At 40.3% G+C, this 25,409-nt stretch overlaps 1 protein-coding gene across 1 annotated transcript; it reads right to left on the reverse strand.

Moving 5' to 3' along the window:
• Nucleotides 1-1,396: 1,396 nt before the first annotated feature.
• nkx6-2 (NK6 homeobox 2) lies at nt 1,397-4,481 on the reverse strand. The gene is made up of 3 exons (XM_085994740.1): nt 3,829-4,481; nt 3,111-3,283; nt 1,397-2,266 (listed from the first exon to the last, which is right to left on the reverse strand). The coding sequence occupies exons 1-3, from the start codon at nt 4,244-4,246 to the stop codon at nt 2,012-2,014; spliced, it is 846 nt and encodes a 281-aa protein (XP_085850866.1). The 5' UTR covers nt 4,247-4,481; the 3' UTR covers nt 1,397-2,011.
• Nucleotides 4,482-25,409: the final 20,928 nt, after the last annotated feature.

Below are 25,409 nucleotides of genomic sequence, written 5' to 3' on the forward strand. Positions count from 1 at the left end.
AGTGTTTTATTTTATGTACATCAGAACTAGATGGAGACGAAGAGAGATCTTATCTCTTCATCTATAGCCACTTTAAGAACTGATATCTGATCTCCATTAACAAGACCCGCTGCCCTCCAGGCTTCCCCCAGACTGTTTGGAAATTCTGCAGGACATAGTTTTACTAGCAGTTAAAAGGATCGTTGCACTTGTGTCAAACCATTGTGAATTTCAATAAATATTCGAAAAGCTCATTTTAATTGTTTCTGATAACCTCGATGTATTAAAAAAAATTATTTAAACAAATGTGTCCCAAAAAGCCAGGCTACAGCACGACCGTGTGTTTGATCTTCGGATAGTGAGTAGGATTGTCTGCTTCAGTTTGAATTCGTTAATCGTTGCAAATTGCCTGGATGTTCGGATCGTCCCGCCAAGCTGCAAGCCGAAATTAAGCAACATTGTACCATTAGAAATATATTTGTTAGGTGGACTATGAGCATTTATCTCACCCCATAACAGACTTTGAGCAGCAGGAGTGGAAAGCTGGCTCGGACCCCAAACATCGGACCGTCTCCCTTTACATCCTCCCATAAATCCAAGTGTTTTTTTTGTTAACTGATGGCCTCTCATTTAGTCATTTCCGATCAATTTAATTTCTGGAATGATAACGGAGTTTATCGAATGCAAAATACGCTACCGAACCCGTATAAACATTATGTAATACTGATATAAATAATATATAATATACATGTCATTTCAATTCAAATATAAAAGATGTGAAACAGATGGAAATCGCGGTTGCACACTTGTAAACTGCAAGATGTCCTCGAGTTCTATTTAAAGTAACCAAAATTTATTTCCTCCAAAAAAGCTCTAGTTGAGAACTTTGGTTGGGTTCATTGCCGAGTTTGGAATTTACACAGGCTTTATTGTAAGATTGGGTATTTTAACGTCTACAATATTATAAAATATCTAGTCATTGTGGATTCCGCCACGGTGGGTGATTGTTACAATGATTCTATTCGAAACATTGCCAATGCACAGACCTGTTGAGTTTCCCCTCAGTTACAAACACAGTAATCGCCCATTTCTTGGCGATAATCTCAGCACGAATTTTGTAAAATTAGGTTTGCGAGTTTGGTTTAATAAATAGCCCCTTCGTTTAAATGGTATATGTGTACAGGTGCAATGTGCGTTTCCTTGAAGTAATTATGAATTTATTCTACGCTATCGAACTTGAATTTTATTGCATTTAGAGACCCGATGTGTAACAGCCTTGGTTCGAGTAATCATCGATTGGTTATGAATTTGTAACTCGCAGGTAAGCTGTATCTCAAATCTAATGGCTCTGAGTAATAATACCGCTCAGGGAATCCGGCACTTAATTCAGGGCACAAAACCAGCCGGATTCTGACGACCAGGTTCCATATTGTTAAATAATTTATTGGTAATACAAAGTTTATCCAACTATTGTGGACGCAATAATATTTCCTTCAAATCATCTTCAACAGAATGTTCAGAGGTTCCTTGGGATTTACTGGGGCTAAACTCAAAAAATCCTCCGAAGAAATTCACCATCACAGGCGAAAACAAAATATTAGCCTTTGAATGTAAATACACAAAAACTTTACATTTAAATTTTTTTTACAACACAAACGTGCATCTTAATATGTACAGCTACAGTTTTAATCTGTAATTTATACAAAAGGATGAGCTCTGATTGTTATTCCTTAACACTGAAAATCCTAAGAAAAAAGACTGGGACTATGGCGACTGAGGGAGGACGGTAAAATCCCACTTCTCGTTCCAAACGTTTTCTCTGCTGCGTCAGGTTCAGTCCAAGTTATTTATATAATCGAGCTGTAAGATAATTCCATAACTTATTCTGTAAAAAATATATACATCTCACATACATTAGGCTGTACAACACATATCACTTAATTCTGTGGAACATCGATTTATTTTAAACGTTTTTATACCCTGGTTAATTCAGCCTTTGAAGCTCTTCAAATAATCTTTTTTTTAAAGTTTGTCACAAAATCTCTGGGCTGTTGTTGTGTGGGTCCAGTATGGCCAGGGAGCTGGCGGGTTTGTGCTTTTTCAGTAATCGTGTGATTTTCTCGTCGTCTGAGTTGGGATCGAGGGGTCTGTTGTACTCGTCCTCGTCCTCTTCGTTTTCCGACGTTTCTTTGAGTTTTTCAGTCTCTGAATCGTGCTTTTTCTTGGCTGTGGCCATTTCGGCCGCGTGTTTCTTCCTCCATTTGGTCCGCCTGTTCTGAAACCACACCTGTTGCGAAAATAAAATTAAATAAATAAATGATGTGTATTCGACTGCATTAAAAACATCGCCATTTTAACCATCCTACCAGCCTGGGAATTTTCAACTATTCTGTTGCTTTTTTGTAAGCATCAAAGTAAAACTAAATATTTAATGAAACCACTTTCTTAAATGTTAGAGATGGGAGAGAAACAGAGTTTCCCCTTTACCCAATAGTTTACCAAAGGCTTTAAACTAAGTTAAATGCAACACTGCGTGTAACGGGGACATTGTGAAATGTTTTAGGTCTCAATCCATGGATCAGCAAGATCACGGTTTACACTGGACGGACTATTACTTGTAGGCAAGACTGCAAATGATCACCAGCGTTATATTTCAATTTAGTATTTCTGACACTCAAAAAGACACACACTCAGGTTTAATAAAAGCAGATGAAATGGGCAATCCAGTGAAAGAGTCACCTCCAATCAGAGCAGTTTGATTGTATGCATAACGCTGTCCACCGATTTCTACAGCACAGATTTCATAATTGTGCGAAACCATTTTATTATTAACCTGTTTTGTAGCAGTCTCCAGTCGCGTGAGTATCAGAGACAAGCTTCCATTTAAATCCCGGCCTGGTAAAAGCATCTGGATCATGTCCGGTGAACTCTGAGCGTATATATCTACAACCCTTCAGCATTAAAAGCAACATTTGAATGTTCAGCTCTACGACGTGTGAAATGAGACTGTTGTGATCGCAAACACTTCATCAACACAATAGCAGCCTGCCTGTTTTCGGGCTGTGAAAACGCACGTTCACTTTTTTTTCCGTGGATTTATTTGGTGCGATGAAGATGTGAAATGTTTTTACCTTTACTTGACTTTCTGTCATTCCCAGAGAATAGGCTAACCGGGCTCTTTCTGGTCCAGCTAAATATTTGGTCTGTTCAAACGTTTTTTCCAGAGCAAAAATCTGTTGACCTGAAAATGTTGGCCTGGAATGTTTCTTCTTTCCGTCCTTGTCAAGGACTAAACTACCTTGCGCTGCGGGGAGGGGGGTGGGGGAGACGGAAAAAAGCACTTAAAACAGCGAAATATAATAATGGTATATAATATAATAATGGTATATAATACGTACATGACGACATAGAAAACAGGCGAGTTCATTTAAGCCAGCTCACTGTGCCTTTAAAAGTTAAGAGTACACAACTGAGGAAGTAGAATTGGACGCAGTTGGTTAATAATCGTTCTGTCTTTTTGGTCTCGTAATTTAAAACAAGGAATTACTTTCTGGTCATTATTTCATCCACAAGAGAGAAGTAACAAACTGGCTGCATTGATTAACAAGCCATGTTTCCATAGTTGAATCAATGTTTATTACATATATACTGTTAACGACATGGCAGCTCCGTTTCAGGGAAAGTTTTTAAAGGCTTGAGTGAAAATATTTATACTAAATTCAAAACAAAACGCAAAGGTATTTTAAGATAGTGTTTTAGCTAGTAATGTCAAACAACAGGCTTGAAAGTAGATTCTCGAGTATGATTATTTAAAAAAAAATAAAAGCAATGTGCTTGGACACTACGTACTTGGACAGGCCAGCCTGGGATCTCTCCACGGGGATCCCTGCATCATTCCCGGCCAGAAGATGGGAGGTCTCCCCGGCAATTCTGCAAGTGGCTTGGGGTACCTGGAGACGGCAGCTGCTGTCGGGTTAAAATACATCCCCGCCGTTGTGGCAAGTCCGTTGAGTCGAGGAAGTCCAGAGAGCAGATTGCCAGCCGTCGTAATAGGGCGGCCTAGAATGTCGCTAATTCCGTGCGGCGTCCCCAGTGGGATCTGTGCGTTCAAACTCGCCAGAGTCGGGGCTTTGAAGCTCGAGGGATTCTGCAAAGAGTAGGGAAATATAGATGCCTTCATTTCAGTCATATTATGAAGCGCAGCCAGCGGCGTACTGCTCAGGACGAATGCACTCTGGCGGTTATCCATCTGCCCGACGGCTAACATTTGATCAAATCATAGATTTGACAGGACCCACCGGTAAATGCTGCGAGATCTTGGATCGTCTTTTCTCTTGTTTAAAAAAAACTGGACCGGAGGTCAATGTGCCCCTAATGGCAAATGTTATTATTGTTAGTATTTTTCCAGAAGAGTGTATCCAGTTGGAGAAATGTCCAAGAAGTCGTGGAGTAAAAGCTGCTCAAAGCTCTGGTGTCTTGCCTGCACGCTTTCCCGGGTTTAAGGTGAAATTGACTGGATTCGCTCGCTGGGGCGCGGGAGATGCGCTGATAAACCACAGCAGCACCTGCCACTCGCCCATCCCGATTGGTCAACAGCGGCCACGGCCGCCATGTGATTGGGCGAACGCCTGCAATTCCTGCTCCTTCTTGGCTCGGTTGAGGTGCGTCACTTTGGAATTCTGAGCAACCGATTTTGATCAGAGGCCGAAACATGAATTCAAATCTGAGGCAACACTGCTATCAGTATCAGGTTTATTTTATAAAACCAATTGTCTAAGAAAAAAAACCTTTCTCAGGAATAAAACTTTCTCCCCTCTTTTTTTAAAATCCCCATGCTGTCCTGTGACTAATGTGAGTAATTGGATCATTTAACTTTTTTTTAACAGTAACTGGATTGGAGTTCAGAATTTTAAAAAAAGTAACAACCACTGTAAATTAAATCCATTTAATTCCAGAAAGAGGAGTCAGCCACACGAGTTATCACGTGCAATTTAACAGATTTCAACGAACTATTGTGGTACAGGAAATGATCTACGACAAGTAGGAAAAGACCAATTGAAACAAACGCAAACTGTAATCATTGCCCTGAACTGTATCACTGTACATGATGTGTGCAGCAGTGGGATTTCCCCAGGCTGTAACAAAATGATCCTCTTTAATTAGAATCTCAAGTAAAAGTGAAGGGACTGTAAGGATGATCCAAAGCTTTTTTATTCAGGCTGTTCCCATAATGGTTGTGAATTTTAAATGAATGGTCACGCGCGTACAGTTAATGTTCTACAAACGCGTGCTGTCTATTAATAAAGATCTTAACATCTCAGTACAAACCACCTGAGCTGGGTTTTTTTTTAGCTAAATACAATCCGTTTCAATTTTTATAATTTAAGTGGTTCTGACACATAAATATGTTACAACGTTGCTTGTCAGTCAATTATCTGCAAAAGTCAGAGACTATCCACTTTATCAACTTTGTGCTGTAACGGGAATTATAAAGCCCGCTTTATTTCGCTTGGTCTGAAAATAAACGAACTAATTTGGAACAGCGGTTCCAATCGTGACCAGGGGGAAAGACCGGTTGTACATGACAGGTTACAATGTGAGTGAAATACGATTCCCCGATTCTCAATGTCGGTTTGAATTCTCTGACGCTCAGTGAAAGTGCCTATCATCTCTGGTTTCACACACACACCACCTTCTATATTCACACTAATATTTATTATTTGGAAATACATAGTTCATGTAAGGGCTGAAATAATTAACAAGCATTTCAACATGGTTCAATTTCTACTTATAGGTTTGTGTTGTGTTTAAAGAGACTTGTTTTAAATCGATTCTTCTTGAATCTTTTAAACGAGTTCAGAACTTATGCATGAAAAATGACCAGCTAACCAATAATGTACAAAAACGGAGCTTAAAACGTGGAATGGTGTGTCAATATTTGCCCAATATCTCGTTTAAAGAAATATCTTGACAAATATCTGAATAAAAATCAGTATTTACGGAAGACGCTATACCGAACTATTTGTTTTGAAATTAAGTACACGAATCTGGCGTTTGCTTTCACGCCATCAGTTTTGTTTACTGGGCATTGGTGAAGCATATTCCAGGAAAGAATGTCATAAAGCATCAGTTCTCGCTGTCCTTTGAGACGAGGCATCTCTCAAACTTCATTATAAGCATACAGCAGGTTCTATACAATTTGGAGTTATAACAGTCCTAAAATTGTATATATTTCCATCCCGTAAGATACTTGAGCACGATATTTAAGCCATGCGGCTTTCAAAACGACATTAATTTAAAAATAAAACTTTTGAGGAATCAACCACTTGTAACGCTTCGCCGACTGTACCTCGCATAAAACGGGCGTGTGTTACAAATGGGCATAAATAGGCAAATCTGTATGAAGATTTACAACAATGCGAATCGGTTCCAATAAGCTCCAAGTAGCTTTATCTCAAGTGATTTAAAAGTTTTCAGTGCCAGTCAATAATTTTGAAACGAGCAAAACCTGTAGGGCGTCTTGAGAGCGCACCGTGAGACCTCTAGCGACCAAATAGGGTAACAGCAGGGACACAATCAAATCCAAACTCAATTGGTTTAACCAAACAGACATCAAAACACCTTCATTGGAAATTGCACATCATTTTTACTTAGCAAAAGTCGATTCGTGAATTTTGACAGTGAAGTGTTCATTGGTGATAAAAAATATAAATAGCTGACAACGGTTCAGCCGTTCAGTGCCTCAGCAAGGTTTGCGAAGGTAAGTTAAATCACCCAGGCCTTTTTGACGCGCCCAACGTTGCCATCGAGCATAAAGTACTGAAAACAAAGTCACTTTATATAAAATCGAAAAGAAAGGCGTAGATTAATGTCGGATAACAGGAACGTGATTAATGGGGATGTTCATTTGGAGGGAGCATTTCCCCGGCACCTATCGATTGCCAATGTGCAAGGTATTTAAATTAGGACTTAATGAATTTTCCTTAACGAGGACAATCTGAGAAACTAGACTACTGCAGTACACGATTGTTCTAATTACCAACTTAATTTCTATATGTTGAGATTGGTGCCCCTTCACTTCAGTATTTTGTTTAAAGAAGTCTCTTTTTATTCAGTGTTTTTCACTGGACATTGGATATGCCCCATTTTGTTTTTACAGTATTGTCATTTTCCCATAAAATATTCAGAGCAGATTAAAATAACATTTCAGTGATTTTGAGAGTCTAGTCGTGTTTCAACAGGTGTTATTGCTCCACGTCTTGTCCAACTTGAGTTCCCAGTAGCTTTAACTCTCGGAATTAGCAGATACCTGGGTTCCGATTGGTCCAGTTTGTAAAAATGGCAAAACTCATCCTTTGCAACCGGTTTCATATTCTTACATCCGCTGCGACCGATCCAATCCACCGTGGCAAGCGGTGTGAAACTTTAATATTTCCCATTTTTATTGCAATATTGCTTTATCTAACTGACCCTCAACCTCCACTGTGACAAGAACGCCTTTCATAATAAAGCAAAGAATACATTGAATTAGCTTTGATATTCCACTGCAGTTGATGCAGTTGTATATTGATGTATATTGTTTTGGGTATTGGATGTTCTGAACTGGCTAAGTCACTCCTCACCCAACAATTTAAGACAAGTTAGGACGCCAGCTGGTATAGACACTGCACGTGTACTTGTGATATCAACATTTGTCAGTTTATTATTCTGGTGTATCTGAAACGAAATATGAGTGAACAATGGACTATTAACTCGCTGATTATTCATGGAAATAGAAATATTTATATATTTTGCATTCCATTATTTTCAATGGGAATTGATGGGCCACTTCTGGAGTTTTGGATAAAAAGCAATCAACGCTTGTTTATTTATTGCCCTAAAAAAAGACCACACCAGAATTCAAAGCAGTGTGATCTTACTTTGATTCCTATTGACTCGTGGTGGGTGACATTAAACAGACTTCGTTTTAATGGTTTCGACACGGAAGTAAATGGTTGCTGTCTCTTTAAAAGCAAGTTACATAAATTATGGAGGAGATAGCACACGACAGGTCCGTAGATCGATTCGACCCTCATAGGTAAAGCAAGCAATCAGATCCTCCAAATGGGTTGCGATTTAGGTGGTCGTTGTAGAGTTTCACTAATTGCACAGGTTGTCTTTATTTAAGGACGACAAGCCATCATTCCCATTCAGAAAAAAATACTTGGACAGACCCGAATAAATTAACACAATATAGCTCATTTAAACAGTTAAAGCTGTTTATGTTGGTGCGGTCTGTCGGGCTTCAGTTGATTTTGAAAGCATTAAGGTACCTCAATAAAATATAAGGAAAGCCGTAAAACATTCCGAGAGGCTGCATGTTAGAAGTGCTCAAAATATTGATTTTGACGAGGTAATGTGGTTTTATATCGGAAGTTCGAGAAATTCACGAGAACCTGTTTTATATAATTGATTAAGACTAATCGCGGTATTATATATAGCGTTATTTGTCGCTTGATTATTAAAGCAAACCAGAGGGAAATATATATCATTTCCACGGATGCTGCCTGACCTGCTGAGTGTTTCCAGCATTTCCCGTTGTTAGTTCAGATTTCCAGCATCCGCAGTATTGTGCTATTGTGGAAATGCACATCATGTAGTTTATAAGCTGTGTGCGGATTTCTTGCGGAATATGCTTCCTATTTCTATAATTTTTGCTCTGGAAGTAAAGCAGAGCAAAAAAAAAATCAAATAAAATCGAAGTGCCTGACGTACATGTCTTTTTGGGGATAGTGTTCATGAGCGCTAAGGTGTGACAATTACTGATGCACTTTTAGTGACAAATACTGAGTTACAGCCCGAGAACTTATAGAACACGCGGAACAAACCTGATGCATGGAGATATTTGGTTTCATTCATCTCGATTTCTCTTGGGCTGGGTAATATATTGAGTTACCCTAATGGCAGCTGACTCAAAAATGTTGAGCTTTTGGAGTCCTTCGATCCGAGTCAGCTTCAATCTTCAGCTCACAAGCTGAGGACCCGACCAGCAACTTACACAGACCTGTGTAATATCGAATAGCTCAGCCTAGCCTGCTATCAATTCTTAGCAAAATGTATGTCTGCGTGTGGTTGTTTCATGAGGCCCGTGTATCTTGTGTATAAATGGTTGTGTTTTTCAAGGTTTTTTTAAAAGAACGAATTGAGTTCCCCTTTTTAGCTTCTGACCCCAACGTATGTTCTATTCTGAAATAGATTGATATTTTAGCTAAATTTTATTTAATATTTTAAATGACTTCAAATGCGATCCCAAAAGGAAATAGCCATCTTCCGAAAATACACTACTTAGCTAAGTTCAATGCTTTCGTACCTGGCATAAAATTCTTGTCAAGGTTTTAAGCTCCAGGTTTTCAGGCATTTGCAGCGGGCCCGCCACATCTTGCCTCTATCACACTTAACACAAATAACTATCTCGAAAGCAGCACCAGAAAATACATAAATCCCACTTAGTGAGGTACTTTCCTCAGATCCGAAGGGGAAGTCAGATGAAAAAGAACCATGGCCAAATATTAGACGTTGACTTAATTGCTACAGAGATCGCCCAATGTCGTTTAAGAATGAACTTGAATTACATGGTTTAAGAAGAACTGTGTCCCGTTGATAAATGAAAGCTTCTTTTATGATTCGAATGGTTAAATGGTCATGTCCTATTTCCACTACAGCATGTGTATAAGTTCGAAATAATGGAGTCATTTTAATTAAAATATTAATTTACTACAGAATAAAATATACGTTTAATTAGGATCGGGAGTTAAAAAGCGAACTCAATTTATTTTTTTAAATTTAAATTTAAAAACTAGACATACATTTTGAAAGGAGAAATAAGCTCGGCTGAAATATTCGATATTACACAGGTCTGCTTTCTTGGTGCCAGTTACACAATTGAGAAATGATGTTAATGGAAGGCTACAGGTGTTATTTTATACTTTGGAAATGTATAACAATCTTATTACATTTATATTCATTATTGCTAGTCATGGATTCAGATTCTGTAATAATTAGGTTTTAATTAAAATTAATTAGTAAACATTTCAAATGTAGAATTGATCTAGTTTTGTTTATTTTCTAATTAAAAAAATTATAAAGGTTTTTTATAAAGTTCGTGTGGGTTACCTGAAGTAATTTTCACAGTCCATTCAAATAAAATAATTGCTCAATATCCCTAGACCTTGGAAAAATAAACACACAAAATTTTTATTATAATACACAGTAAATATATAGCAATGGATTTCAGTGCATCAAAATTAAGTTAAATATTTCATTTGAACATTTAGTTTTATTTTAGAACCTCCACAATTGTCATAATTTTCACAAGAATTCAAAGAATAAAGGGAACGTGTACTTCCTGAACTTAAAATCTACCCGTACACAAATATTGTATCTAGTGTGTATTTGCAACACATCAATGTGCCAAACGTATTTTTAAAAACAGTAATTTCATGCTGCTTTCTGACTTGGTGATGGAAATTTTTACAAGCAACTGCCAATCTGCATTTACTAAAAGTAACTAACCTTGAATTGAACTCAGGATTTGAAGCAATTAGACTTTGCTGCCTTATATGGGTAAGCTAACTCAAACTACTTAATTTTAGCAATAGAGCAGTACATTATGTGTTACATGGCGTAATACTCCTGCCATTATAAAATGGCAACACCACAGGAGTGGGCTGATATATTTCAAGCATTACACTTTGGAGTCATGTCTGTATCATTTCTGTATCACACTTGGACTTCATTGAAGAAATGATGCATCCATAACAGAGCAACAAATCACAACTGAAGAGATAGAGGACATACACATCAAAAGTGATGTGCATGGTTAGAAAAACTGCCAATGAGGAACTACAAATGGCATATGAGAAAAATCAAATCAAGCGGAAACAGTCAATAAACTCCAGCAATAAAAGAAAGGTGAACCAATGAAATTGCTCCAAATCATTTTTGAAAATCCTTTTGGTTGCCATCTTAGTTCATCTACTAAATTGAATTCTTCCTCCATAAGGTTTGTAATACAATGAAGGCATAATAAATGTAATAATGTTTTTAATGATTACATTGATCTGTGCAATAGGTTTTCTACATTTGAAATGCCTGTAACAATATTTTCTGTCAGACCCCTGTACCTGTGTGAGAATCTGAGGCTCAGGTTCTCAAACTCAGCACTGATAGTTGCAGAGACTCAAGGTATCAACCTACAGATCCCAACATTTCCTAGAATAAGTGCAACAAAAGTAGAACTCACATACCCTAAATTGGTGGCCCTGAGAGTACATTTCCATTAGATGGCACAGTATCTTATTTTAAAACAGCTTATCCAAATCCCTAGAAGCTATGCCACCAGAGATCTGTTAGTATATAAAAAATGATACTTAATGCATGTTTTACCCACCACAACATACTTCCTGTGTCACACTTTGGGCATCACCCCAGCTGAACATTTCAGCTGAACATTTTGTATGTCACACCTTATATGCAGATTCATTGCAGCTGATTGACTCAACTTTGTAAAACAGCAACAAATCTGAGGAGGAAGGTAATGTAGAATTCAAAGTGAGGAAAGTGGACGAGGAACTCCGAACTTATAAAAGCAATGAATCAAGCATGAACAGTACGAGAAATCTACCCATAAGAGAAAGGAAAAGATGAACGGTTAGATCAGTCAAGTTCTTTTCTGAAGGTGTGAGCTGCCACTTCTCTCAGCTGAAAATTTACCTGTAAAAGTAACATAACGCATGAAACCTATAAAAACAAATCTGAATAGCATATTTATTAATACTTATAGAGGTGTCTGTATTACGTTGTAAATCCCTGCAAAACATTTTCTCAGAAAGGCCTTCTCTTAGGTCACAAGTCTAAACTTACACTCCCAGCGCCAGACCTCTCACTTCCTCCTAGTCTGAGACCACAGCATCACTTTCTTTCTGATTGTGGTAACTCCTGATCCTGGTATCTAACTCCAACCTGCCTACCATCTTGCTTTGTAGCCTGGGCTTTACAAAAGATGAGATTTAAAAAGAAATTAAAGATACAGGTAAAGGGACAGGAAAGTGGTCTTTTAAATTATACAGGGCTCCATTTCTGCCAGGATCAAGCCTTAGCACACTAGTGAGCTTGCTTTGTGCATGGAGTGAGTTGCGTCAGAGGCAACTGAGGCGGTACTGCTGGGATTTTGGGCAGATGATGTCATCCCACCAGTCCCACCATTTTTCCTCATGGAAGGGGGCAGACACAAGAAGCACCTGCCTCTACTGCTGGCATAAATTTGTTCCATCAAAAAGGGGGCAGAGACCCAGTGGAACCAGTATGTCCAATGGACAGATCGAGACCTGAGCCTAGTGTTATACTTTCACTTTGGCACTGTAACTGCAAATAACTGTCAAAGATTTTTCTCTACTTCCCAGAAGTTCCTTCCCTGCTCATCGAGGTTGCAAGATTTGAGTATATTCAAGGCTGAGATAGATAGATTTTTGGATTCTAGGGGAATCAAGGGATATGGAGATCGGGCGGGAAAGTGGAGTTGAGGTCGATGATCAGCCATGATCTTATTGAATGGCGGAGCAGGCTCGATGGGCCATATGGCCTACGCCTGGCTCTTATTTCTTATGTTCTTATGTTCTTATGTAATTATACATTAAACTTAATGAATGGGTTGCCGTATCCCATTTCAAAATGCATTGAAAAGTACTATGTTATATTATCTCAATGGCAAAACCCATTATAAAAATGTTAACTTTCACCTGAAGCACCCGTGATGCCTGGAGGGGGCACTGTAATATTAAAAATCTCATAATGTTTGCTGCTAAAACACAACAGCTACATAATATATTGACATATACAGGCTGTTACACCTTCTGGCCACTGAGTGTTACTAGGGATTAGCATAAATGTTTGAGCCTCCGATGTTGGTAAAGAAAGACTTGCATTTATATAGAGCCTTTCACAACCTCAGGACATCCCAAAGCACTTTACAGCAACAAAGTACTTTTGAAGTGTAGTCACTGTTGTAATGTGGGAAGCGCGGCAGCCAATTTGCACACAGCAAGCTCTCACAAACAACAATGAAAGAAATGCCCAGATCATCTGTTTTAGGTGTTGGTTGAGGGATAATTCCGGCCAGGGAGACCTCCCCTTCTCTTTCATAGGTAAGTATATTAGGTAAGCATTGAATTTTATATGCAGTTTTAAAACTTTATTTTAGCTCCTTATATCTTTCCTGCACTGTCTTTCATCTCACTCCAATCTGTGATGTGCATTTGCTCAAAGATGTTTGCATTATTTTAATGCAAATCTTTCTTTTGTTCTTTGTTTCTCGTCACCATTGTCCATCTGCCCCTCTATTTAATGAGGTTTTACTCCATGGATTGCCACACCAACTAAGTTGCTTTTTTGCCTAGCTTACCCTTTCTCCCATGAACAGTGTTCCAACCTTCCCCAATGAGCAGGTAAATCATTGCTGCCCTACTCTAACCCCTCGCCACAGAGCATGGACAATCCCCTTGACCCACTGTCCATCTCTCTCCCACAGAGCATCACAATGGGCCCTGAGAAGCTGTTCTGTCATCATGACTAATGATCCAGACACCCGCCACCCCTTCCGCCTCCCTTCTCCTCTCCTCTCGCTCCATCCTGTCCCCCATTCCCATCTGCCTCACCCTCCCTCTCTCACCTCTCCCTTTCCCATCCTCCTACACCCTCGTATCCATCCCAATCCCTGTTGCCCCCTCCCCTCTGCCCCATTTTCTCCCCTTTCTCCACCTTCTCCCCACCCCATTCCCTATTCCCCTCACACTCCCACTTCCATCCCTCATCTACCTCTCCCATCACCCATCCCAAACCTCCTGCTCCCTCATCTCCACCCCTCCCTGTTGCCCCTTTTCCTTTCTTCCTCATCTCCTTCCTCATGTTCTCTCCCCATTCACTTCCCCTATTCATTGTCCTCTTCCTCTCCCCCTCCCTTCCTGTCCCTCTCTCCTTCTCTCTCCTCCACCTTCCCTCCTCTCCTCTCCCCTCCCACTTTCTCCCTTCCCTCGCCTCTCCATCTTCCCCTCCTCTCCTCCTCTCAACCCTTCCATATTCTTTTGGGAAGAGACTAAGGTGTGAGGTAACGTTCTTTTTGCTCACTAAAAGTATGAGTTGTGAATGACCCCTTAATAAACTAACAAAATCTGTGGTACTTAAATATACAACAGACTGATTTTAAACTATATGGGCTAGATTTTCAGTATAGACAGTTTTGGGGCGCTAAGCTTAGCGCCCGCCCGAAGTTATCGCCCGCCCCAAAGTAGCGCCCCGTTGCCGGAAATTCAGTGGCTTCGCCCTAAGAGGTTGGTGGAGTGCTAAAAGAGGCGTTCCACTAGTATCTTTAGGCGCTAAGCCGGCGGTGGAGAGCGCAACACCCGAGCTCGGGCGCAGCGCACGGCAGACACTCTGGTGCCAGTGAGCTCTTAAAGGGGAAGGGTGCATGTATTTTTTTCAAATGCAAAGTCTGGGAGGAGGAGGAGGAGGAGGAGGAGGAGGAGGAGGAGGAGGAGGAGGAATAATGATGATTGGTGCCCGGAAACATAAATAGACCGTTCAGAACAACACACAGCTTACTTCCACACAACACATGCAGAGTGCCTTTTGTACGAGTGCCCTTTAATTTGCGCTCCCCAGGGTGTGTTGCGTTCCATTTTACAAACGCTCTGGACGCCAGGCGCACAATGGGGCGGTCCGACTGAAGTTTGGATTCGGGGCGGCCAAAGGGCGTTGCACGAGGATGTGACGTCATTTTCTGCGCGCGCATCCGGGCGGCCGCTAAACTTTGCGCCGGCGCTAACGGGCAACTTAATTTGGGGCGGGGCGCAAACTGCGCTGCGCCCAGGCGCTACACGCATAGCGCCCGAAAATCACTTCTCTTAAGGCGCTAACTGCTGGCGCAAGCAACTGAAAATCTAGCCCCATATGTTTTATTTGCTCAAAAGTCAAATAATCCCTACACTTTTATTTGCTACACCGAGATTATTTTGCAACAACATTTCGTGCATGTATTTTCTGAAACCGTTTACCCGCAGCAAGACCTGCGGTTCTAGACCATGTAAAATATAAATGCGTCACTTTTCTGAAGGTTTAAAGCGATATAGTACTCATTGGCATCTAAGCGTATTATTGGCGAGTATCCTAAATCAATAATGGCAACTGATTTTATTTGCATGCGTTGAGCATTAAACGTGATGTAAAATCTGATTTAAGATGTCTACTGCAAAATTAATAGTTTAAATAAAGTTTAAAAAAATCAACATCGTTGTATGTAAGACTGCGCTTAGTTGCATTCGTAGGAGCTAATTCCTACTTTCTAATGGTAGGTTATTTATGTTTCCTTCATTTTTGATTGGCCCGAGAAATAGCTTCAGAAAATAACTCGATCTGACAAAGTGGAGGCATATTGGCGGGGTGTTGATTACAGAGAGCAATAAGAGAGAACTTTAAATCAAAAACCCTAGTGCAGTAGCTTTGTATTTTCCAAGTACAAACAACTGTACCAGATTTTCATATATACCATTATCTACTTAAAGAACTTGGCAACAATTTGAAAATATCCAATTGCACCCCTTTGAAAATATGTTTCTGCAAATTTGCATTTGTCAGGCATGCATCTTTCAGGGCCGTTAAAATCAATCACACTAAACAATCCTGCTTTAAATTGTGTTCTCGGTTAATAATTGAGAAACTCGCCACACTGCAACCTGCTGGCCCTGGAGCTCGACATGCGCAGTGAGCGCTGGGGTGCCGGCGCTTGCGCAGTAGGAGAAGCGTGCTGCTGGTATTCTTGGCAGTAAAGCTGGGAGCTGTCAGGAAAAGCAGGCTCAGTATCGTGCACGGGCTGCGGGAAAATGTTTGGCTCCCACGTTTCATTTGGTTGTTAGTTCTGTTCGCAGGAGCTGCTGGTACCTTTAAGTTCTTTCTGCAGGATCACCTTTAACCGATAAAGTTTACAACTAAAGGGAGCACTAATTGTTGACAATGCAACGTGTCTTCCATTAAAACAGCTCGTCTTAATCGTCCACCAATATATTTTGCAAGAGGTGTTAGAAAATGTATGGGAAAGGGTGGAATTTTATTAGGTGGTACAATTTCTTTATTTTTAAATGAAATCTACGATATACAAAAATGCATCACGAGTTCCTTGTGCAGCAGATTAGTGTCCACTAAGTTTGAACTGCTCCTCCTCATTGCTGATGAAGCTGTATCAGAACACAATAACTACCTAGAAAGAAAGGCTTGCATTTATATAGCGCCTTTCACATCCTCAGGACGTTCCAGAAGACTTCACAACCAGTGAATTACTTTTTGAAGAGCAGTCATTGTTCTAATATAGGAAAACCGAGCAGCACACTGGAAGGACCCACAAACAGCAAATTAAATGATCAGTTAAGCTGTTTTAGCGGCATTGGTTGAAGAAAACTCCTGACTTTTCTTTGAACAAGTGTCGGGGTGGGGGTCTTTTACATCTACCTGAGGTGGCAGGTGAGGCCTTGGTTTAATATCTCATCCGAGAGACAGCACCTCTGATAATGCAGTATTCCCTCAGTACTGTACTGCAATGGCAGCCTAGATTATGTGCTCAACTCTTGCAGCCAGACTTAAATCTCCATCTCTCATGACTTAGAGGTGAGATTGCTACCTCATAGCTAAACTGACAAAGGTTGGATTGTATTTTGTCAGGATTCGGCTGACACAAAGCTTGAAAGGTTTACTGACCGCTAAATTATGAAATGTGTTATAGAAAGATGATCCTGCCTCAATATTAGTAGCATTGTTTATGATTAATCAGTTATGAGGAAAATGCTTGGGTATATTTTACCATTTGTTACAGACATAACGGGGAATATTTTTGTTGCTGCAGTTTTCTAATATTGCACCACTGGTTTGTATTGTATGTCATTGCAGTATCTAGTTCTTTTTAAATTAAAAATGATGCAGCATAAATAAACTTTCAAAAAGTGAGTTACTGTTGATTGTCAGCTCAAAATGAAGCTGTAATTACATTTTAAAAACTCCATTGTACTAAGCTTAGTTTGAAATTGGTGAAATTCGCAGCAAAACAGTTCTGGAGTATGCTACATCTAAGCTATTTGTAACTAGATTTAGATTTTATTTTATGATCTTGTTACTTCCGTCCCGTTTAAAAAAAACTTAACATCCTCTTTAGTGCCACTGTGGTATGGACCATCCCTTGCACACAGGGTGGGCATGTGACTTGGGCTTCCTTCTGGACTGGTTGCTGGAAGGTGAGTGAAAATGCCTTGGGCCACACTTTGTCCCTTTCCCTCCCAATGGAGAAATGTTTGCTCTCCTTGGGATCCAACTGCATGGCCTACAATTGCGTCTTTCCCTCTGACCCAGAACCTATATCCTACCAGTCTATGACACTGTATTGATCACCTTGCTGCCCATAATGATTTTGATGTTTTAGGCTTAATAATCTGGGATTTTCTTTTAATTTGGAACCTTTTAATGTTCTATTTTTAAATTTAATTAAATTCTGATTTTTCTGATTTTTTTTAATCAATCATTCTATTTACCCTAGGTCAGTTTCCTCAATGAATATTTAAAAATGAATTTTATTAATAGGGGCATAGAGTGCTAGAATAAAGAGGTGATGGCAAATTTATACAAGGCAACGACTAGGCCACAGTTATGAATGTGTGCAGCTTTGGGTGCCCAATTAGGGAAAAGACATTAAAGCCCTAGTCAACATATAGCATTATTCACCTGGACGGTACCCAGATGAGAAATTATAATTTCCTCTCCTGCCCCATAGCAGGAACCCTAGCTTTGCCGCCACTTGTGCGGGCACTTGCTCACTTTATGCAAATTTTCCTGACCCCCAGGAATGTAGATGGCTCAGGGGCTCATAGGGCAAGCAAGCATCTCTCCCACTCTGCCATGGTTCTGGCAGTGATGCAGGACCCGTGGGTTGTCGGGCGCTTTGTTTCTAAAGTTATTTAGTTGGATCATTTTCTGCTCAGTAAGGGAGCCATGGTGAAAAAATCTGAAATTAGAACTCGTGTCCAAGGAAGTGGAGGCATTTTTCTATTTCCACAGGGCTTTTGAGAAGGAAGAATTGCAATTTATTTTGGAAATTATGTCCCTGGATCCGCTAGCTGCACATTCATTATATTGGCCAGTTTTTTGTTTTGCTTCAGTGTTAATCATCCTCTCTGAGGAAGACATCCTCAGAGAAATTGGGAGTGAAATTGGACACGGGCGGTGAGCAAAACAGGCGGAATCGCATTTGGCGCCCATGGTACGACATTCCCGATACTCAGTTCTATTGAAGGAACTGGAACTGAATATTGCGCGGAGCGTATAATAGGCGGCCGATGCGATACCGGTCCCAGCCAATATCCAATTTCACCCCCTTTAGTTTTTCACTGCAGTGAGAAAATTCACTTTAATCTATTTCAAACTCGTAATGCTACAAAACATATCAAAATAGTCTATTTGCATTATTGTCCTTTTATATGATGTTTTGGATTTCTGCATCACAGTTTTACATTATGTTAATCTTTTAAAAATGTTGAACTTGTATGTAAACAAATCTTATTGCTGTGTAAAAGCAGTTGATATCGGAGGAAATATAAAACTTTGGGTTTATAGTCCTGAATGTTGGTGCCCTCTTCTGGAAAGTTGTTGCAAGGACAATGGTTATTCTGACTGAGTTGAAAAGTCTTTTTTGATACAAACCATGGCCCAGATTTTGCGATAGGAATAATGGTGAGGCTATCAGCGTTCACTGTTATTATGGAGTAAATTGGACAGCAACGTCCAGTGTTCGCACATGTGCAGATAAACGCAGAAAGTCAGAAGTTACTGTCCGATTTGACCTGCTCCTCCACAAGCTTCGCTACGCTGGTACCTCGCTAAGATATTCATCATTCAAATATATTAAGGGAGTGACGTTGTGGTACTTACCCACTAGATACTCACTAGACACACGAGAAAAAGTTAGGGCTGGTGCATTCAGGTATAAGTGAATTTTTAAAGGTGTGATTAGTCTTGATTACTACCAAACAACCTCTCTGGCCCTGAAAATTTAATTTTACAAGTGTGGAGTCCCATTCCTTCAGAATTTGATTATTGTTGGAGATTTAAAAAAAATTAAAATAAAACTTTTTTTACTCTTTCTTTCTGTCTCTTATCTCTTTCTTTTAATCCCATCTTTCTTTCCCTCACTTTATTTTGCTTTCTGTACATGATTTGGCATTGAATTAAATATTCAAACTTGCACTTCTTGGTTCACATTCTGCATGTCTCATTAACTATTCTTCAATCTAATTGGTTAGGGAGATACACAGTTTCTTGTCCTGTTCACACAGCTCCCAGATGCCCTGTAAAGGGCACTGAGCTGAAAAGGATCTCTTAGCAACTATAAGTCCACGAAATGTCTGTGGGCAGCTGTAAGCATAATGAATGGCGAGCGCCATTCCTTCACCGCTGACAACAAAAGCTGGGCCATTAACATTAAGGGGTAGCTATCATATCAGTAATTAAAAATAAAATTACACCAAAATAAAAAAAAGTTAACCGTATTCCAAAGAACTAGTCTCTGATTTACTGCATGAGATCAACAATTTCCTTCAGATCCTAGGTATTAAAGAATATTAATTACAGCAGCTTAATTCTATGAAAGTTAAACAGTAGAAAGTTTTGTACAACAGACATGAGCCTTGATTTAACCTGACCCACTCGATGAGAACCGAGTGGACTCGGGTCAAATGCCCATTTTACGCCCCATTGAAATCAGAGGAACATAAAATCAGATGGGGTGTAAACCTGATCCAATCCCACCTCATTTATACCGGGCGGGTTAGGTAAAAGCCAAGGCTTTATAGTGTTTGGAGTGGGTCATCGGTATTTGAGGAAAGAGTTTCTTTGCTCCAAATGTCTATTACTGTTGGATTAAATTGTTGAATACCTAACTAAACTGCTGAATAGAGAGTTTATTTATCACTCACAAAAGGGTACCTCAGAGATGTGAGAGCTGTAGGATAGGATAACTGAAAGGTTGTGAGCAGTGTAAGAGGATTGTTAATGGGCGAAGGGATTTTTAGTGATATCACTGTGCTGCACATGCAGCTTGTGGCTATAGGGCTTGTGGAGCAGTCCTGCAGGAACATCTATTGAGGACAATAATGGGAGTACTATGATAAGGCTTAACTAGGGGTCGGTAGTGTGTTTCATGGAAAAGGCAAGCTTTTATTATAAAGTGTAGCAGTAAGTTTTACTTAATAACTTGGACTGTTGGTTGTTGTCACTATGGCATTGTAAATATAGGGGATGATTTGCACTGTGTGTGGTTTGAACATCGGGGGAAAATTCATGGCTGCCACCAGAATTGGATGTGGCACTACCCAAGAAAAATTCATGCTGCGGGATAAGGATTTTTAGCCCAGTGCTAACTTACTGTGTAACACTCTCCTATTGGTGTTAGTGCAGGGCATGGAAGTTGAAGTTCTCGTCTAGGAGTGGCGGTCCAGCTTCTAACAGTTTCTGGAAGCGAGGCTGTGGAGTTCACAAGGAATTGTGGGCAATTAAAAGGCAATGAATTAAAGGGGCAATGCACGCAGAACTAATAAAGATTAAAATAAAGTGAAAAGATGCAGTTTCAGACCTTATTGCCTTTTGAATAAAATTAACATTAAAAGAAGTCACAAGTGGGAGTCTTCAGCTCTTAAAGCTGAATTCCCTTCCGAACCTCAAAAAATGGGAAACGTGCTTCAGCACTAACACAAATGGCTCAGCAAGCCAGTGAAGGGCACTCAGGGTCTCACATGCAGCACTCCAGCTTTGTGCAGGGGGTCAACACGGCAAGAGAGGTCCTCTACTCACAGGGGCCAGGAGGCCCGCCAGAAAGAATGATGCAAGACTACATCACTAGGCACATCTCCCATTCCTAGCTTCACCTCACCCACATTGGAGGAGATGGTGCAGGCCATTCTAGACAGGGACATGGCTGAGCCTTTGGCCAGCGGCGGGGCTGAAAGGATACAAGATGCTGGTATCCTCATACGTTATCCTCCTTCTGGCATGCAGCTCTTGCTTTCCTGCCCTCCCCTCACCACAACTCCACCCTTGTGCCTTCCTCATTTCACACACCCAAGAAATGCAGTCTGCCGAGCCAGTGGTTGGCCAAGAAGAGGGAGAGAAGAAGAGGGAGAAGAAATACCGTCAATCAATTTCACACTCCTAGCCACCAGCTCTTCAAGTTCAACCAGCAAGGCCATTTCCAGTGTCCCCCATGAAAAGTCAGCACCCTTCCACCAGCCATGCTGCAGCCACTGGGGTAGCACTGCATGACATCAGTAGGATAAGCAAAGGCACACACAAGGCAGTCACTAAGAGAATGCATAGGGGTGATGAGTAGATTTCTTGATGTCACATTGGATGAATAGATGTATAAAGTTGGATTGGAAAGTGTGCTTTGTGGTGGCTTTGATTTCAGGAGCATGGCCAAGAGGACGCTGTGATGGTCAGTAACAGAGGGAAGGTAAGGTGTGGGACTAATGTTGAAAGGGGAATTGGGGTTGTGGTCACTGGGACCGCAGGTGGATAATTCGACCCCCAGATATCCCGGCCAGAAAGGAGCAGTCTGGGTTGCATCCTTTCTTCTGTTTCCTCCTCTTCGGCTTCTTCATCTGAGAGTGGATGCTGTAAATCTGAAATGACAGCATAAAATGCAGGAGATATGAACACTGTTTCTCTCTCCACAGATGTTGCCTGACCTATTGAGTATTTGAAGCCTTTCTTTACCATCCAGTAGCACTCTCTACACACAAAAAACTTTTAACATCTCTTGCAGCAAGCTACTACCTCAGTAAAATCAAAAAACCCCAGTCTAAAAGCTTAAATGTAAACTTACCTGAAAGATGTGTGTGTCCCTTTAAGAGGGGGTGACAGTGCCTCAGTGAGTCTGCTTGCATGCTGGGTTTACCTGGCATGCTTAGGATTCAGTGCTGAACTCAGCGACTCAGCACACCGACTGATGTCACTACTCCGCCATTTCTCTTTGCAGGGCGATACTTCTTAACGGCAGCATTACCGGGCCTAGGAAAATGGAGGACACTGTGGGACCCACCAGCAGCTGGTGAAAGAGCGGCCGCCCTCTTCGCCATTTTTTGCCAGTAACGGGTGCCGTTAATCCCCCGAATTTTAGCCCCAGAATCATAAACCTGTTCTTTATAACTAGGTTTACAATTGCATTGCACTTAATGTGCAGAGGAAATTACCCTCGCTGCCCCCCCCCCCCACAACCACCCAGCAGTATTAATGTTTGATGTGGAACATCCTGAACAGATGTTGTTAGCGAGAGCTAGTAACATATTGTGATATCATTGCTCTCTGTTTCATGGAGGGATTTGTTACTAACGGTTGTGTATAAAGTGCATCATTCTGGAGATAATTATAGCTTTATGTTAAGCAACAAAGGGATACAAAGAAAGTAATAAGAGGACCAAAAGAGAAATATGAATGAAAACTTGTAAGAGGTATCAAAGGTAACAATTTTTATAAATATGTAAGAGAGGGAGTAGTAAGGGTGAATGAGAGCCCATTAAGTACATTTGCAGGTGATATAATGGATAATGAGGAAATAGCAGACTTGTTAAATTAATGCTTTGTATCTGTTTTCACAGTGCAGGAAGAGGACAATATACCAGTTGTGCAAGGGAATCTAACAATAAGTCAAGGTGTAGGAACTTAGTGGATTTAATATAAGTTAAAATAAAATGATAATGGAGAAAATAATGGGACTTAAGATAGCCAAATGTCCAGGACCTGAAGTTTCCACCCTAGGGTATTAAAAGAAACAGTTGGGGAAATTGCAGACGTGTTAGTCATAATTTTCCAAAACTCTCTAGATTCAGAAATTGTGCTTGGGATTGGAAAATTACGAATATCACTCCATTATTTAAAGCAGGAGGGAAGGAGAAATCAGGAAATGAGAGACCTGTCAGTTTGTCAGCTGTAGGGCAGTTACTGGAATCTACCATCTGAGCTACTGAGCATTTGAACAAGTGTGAGCTGATCAAAGAGAGTTAGTATGGATTTGTGAAGAGTAGGTCATGCCTGACTAATATAGTTGAATTTTTTGAGGAGGTCACTAACGGGGTGAACAGGGGAGTGTCTATGAATGTTGTCTTTATGGACTTCCATAAGACACATGATAAGATTCCACACAAGAGATTATTAACAAATATTAGAGCGTATGGAATTGGAAGTAACCTTGTGACATGGGTTGGTAATTGGCTGGGAGGTAGGAGACAGAGAGTGGGGATTAAAGGAATGTATTCTGATTGGTGGGATGTTGCAAATGGTGTTCCCCAGGGATCTGTACTGGGGTCTCAGATTTTCACCATATTATATCAATAAAGGAATAGAGAGTTATCGTAGGAGGCAGAGCAAGTTGTGTAGATGGGAGCAGAAAGTTACAAAAGGACATAGACTATGTGAGCAGGCAAAACTGTAGCAGATGGAGTTCATTGTGAAGAAGTGTGATGTAATCTACTTTGAATCCAGGAAAGACAAATCAGATTATTTTCTTAATGGCAAGAGACTAGAAAATGTGGAGTAACGGCAGAGTGATGCAAAAGTCGCAGGAAAATATGGAGTGCCATAAGTAATGGCATAAGTCACTTGCTCCATAATTTCCTCTTTCTATTGTGCCATTCAAGGGTCCCGATTATGTAGATGCACCATTATAATGCTGCAAATCTCCAGGAAAATCTGGCCCAGTGAGTCAGCACAGGTCACTGCACTATAGACAAGTCAAATTGAAGGTACTGGTCTACAACATGACTGCAAATAAATAAACAACATTTTGTAAAAGCCTACATTTATTAAAGAGTAGTGCAGGTTGGAATGCTTAAATTTTAAACAAAAGTTTTGCTTATATTTAAAGGCATTGGACATTCATCAATATCCAACATGAATTATGTCACAGTTTACAAGTATATGTGTTAAAATATCTTGGCAGCCAAATTGCTTTGGTGGATGTGTATCACATCAGTAATAATGGAGCTGGGCAGATGGGGCACACGTCTGTTGATTATTTCCATGTTAAATGTAATTACTCCTACACTTTTCCCTCAGACATTTGATTGCACTATTAAGTTACAAAGTCATAATCGTGACTAATGTCTGTTCTAAAGAGGTTTTGCTGAACTTCAGAAAATGTAGCATTAGTCATGATCAGTTTACCAATGGATGCAGGTTATTGACACCATAGTTGAAGTGATAATGTAGTATAGAACCAGAAACAAGTTATTGAAGGGCTCAGTGTTATAAACTATCCGGTAATGACAGTGACATTACTTTAGGCTAATTAAATTTCATAATAGCTATTATATTTTAGTAATATTTATTTTACTTATGAATGTTAAATGGCTGCAATACGAGAGGCCCTTCCGATGCCATTGCCGAACTATTGGAAATCATTAGCAGCATTTACTAACAGGTAGCACAGGCATAATTCAATTTGTATTTTTAATCCAACTTACACTACACTTTCAACATAATTTTCTCCTTGTTTACCAAGATGGGGGGCAGCTATTAAAACACAGATATTTCCTCTATTATGAAATCTAAATTAAAAAGACATCCAATATTCACGATGAAGAAGACCAACAAATCCATCTTAGCCCATCAATCTTGAGAAGCCTACAGTCCTCCACACAGTAATGAACTGTCTCTTAAAGGATTCAAAGGGCTAAAAATTTGTGGCTGCCACGAGAGTTGCCGATGTCACCGTGGCCTTGGGTTCACGGCCGCTGAAAATGGACGAAGCACTACAAGAGAAAAATTTGCACTGGGGGCTAAAGACTTTTAGCCCAGCACTAACTTAGCATGTAACACCCTCCTGGTGGCGTTAGTGCAGGCATGGGAGACGGAGTTCCCATCCTGGAGCAGCATTCTAACTTCCAACAGCCTCTGGAACGTTTTGAGGTTTCTATCCTATTTGGTCAAGAGGGAACTTTAATTTAATGTAATCCTGCAATGAAGTTAAATTCGGTTAACTTCCAAAAGCGCACAAGCTATCTGGCATATAGTTTAAGGAAAATTAGCTGAGATACCAACCACCAGAGGATTGTGTTCCGGGCATGCCAGATTAGTTTATGATAATGGTGATCATCCAGCATTTAGAGATATTCACACCTGTAATATTAGAATGGCTTCCATTCATTGAACACAACAGGGGTCTTGGCTAAACTGACAATGTAGTTAGCTCCCATACCAAGGATGAAGAGGTTTCCTTTTTGAGGTGGTAGATTTGGGGGGACAGAGTTTGAGATTTCCACTGTCATCTGTGTGAAGTAGTGCTTTGTGACATCCCCTCTGAATGCTGTAGTTCT

The sequence above is a fragment of the Somniosus microcephalus genome, chromosome 8, assembly GCF_052327205.1.
Source record: "Somniosus microcephalus isolate GS21.2 chromosome 8, FLI_Smic_1.0, whole genome shotgun sequence".
Lineage (NCBI taxonomy): Eukaryota > Metazoa > Chordata > Chondrichthyes > Squaliformes > Somniosidae > Somniosus > Somniosus microcephalus.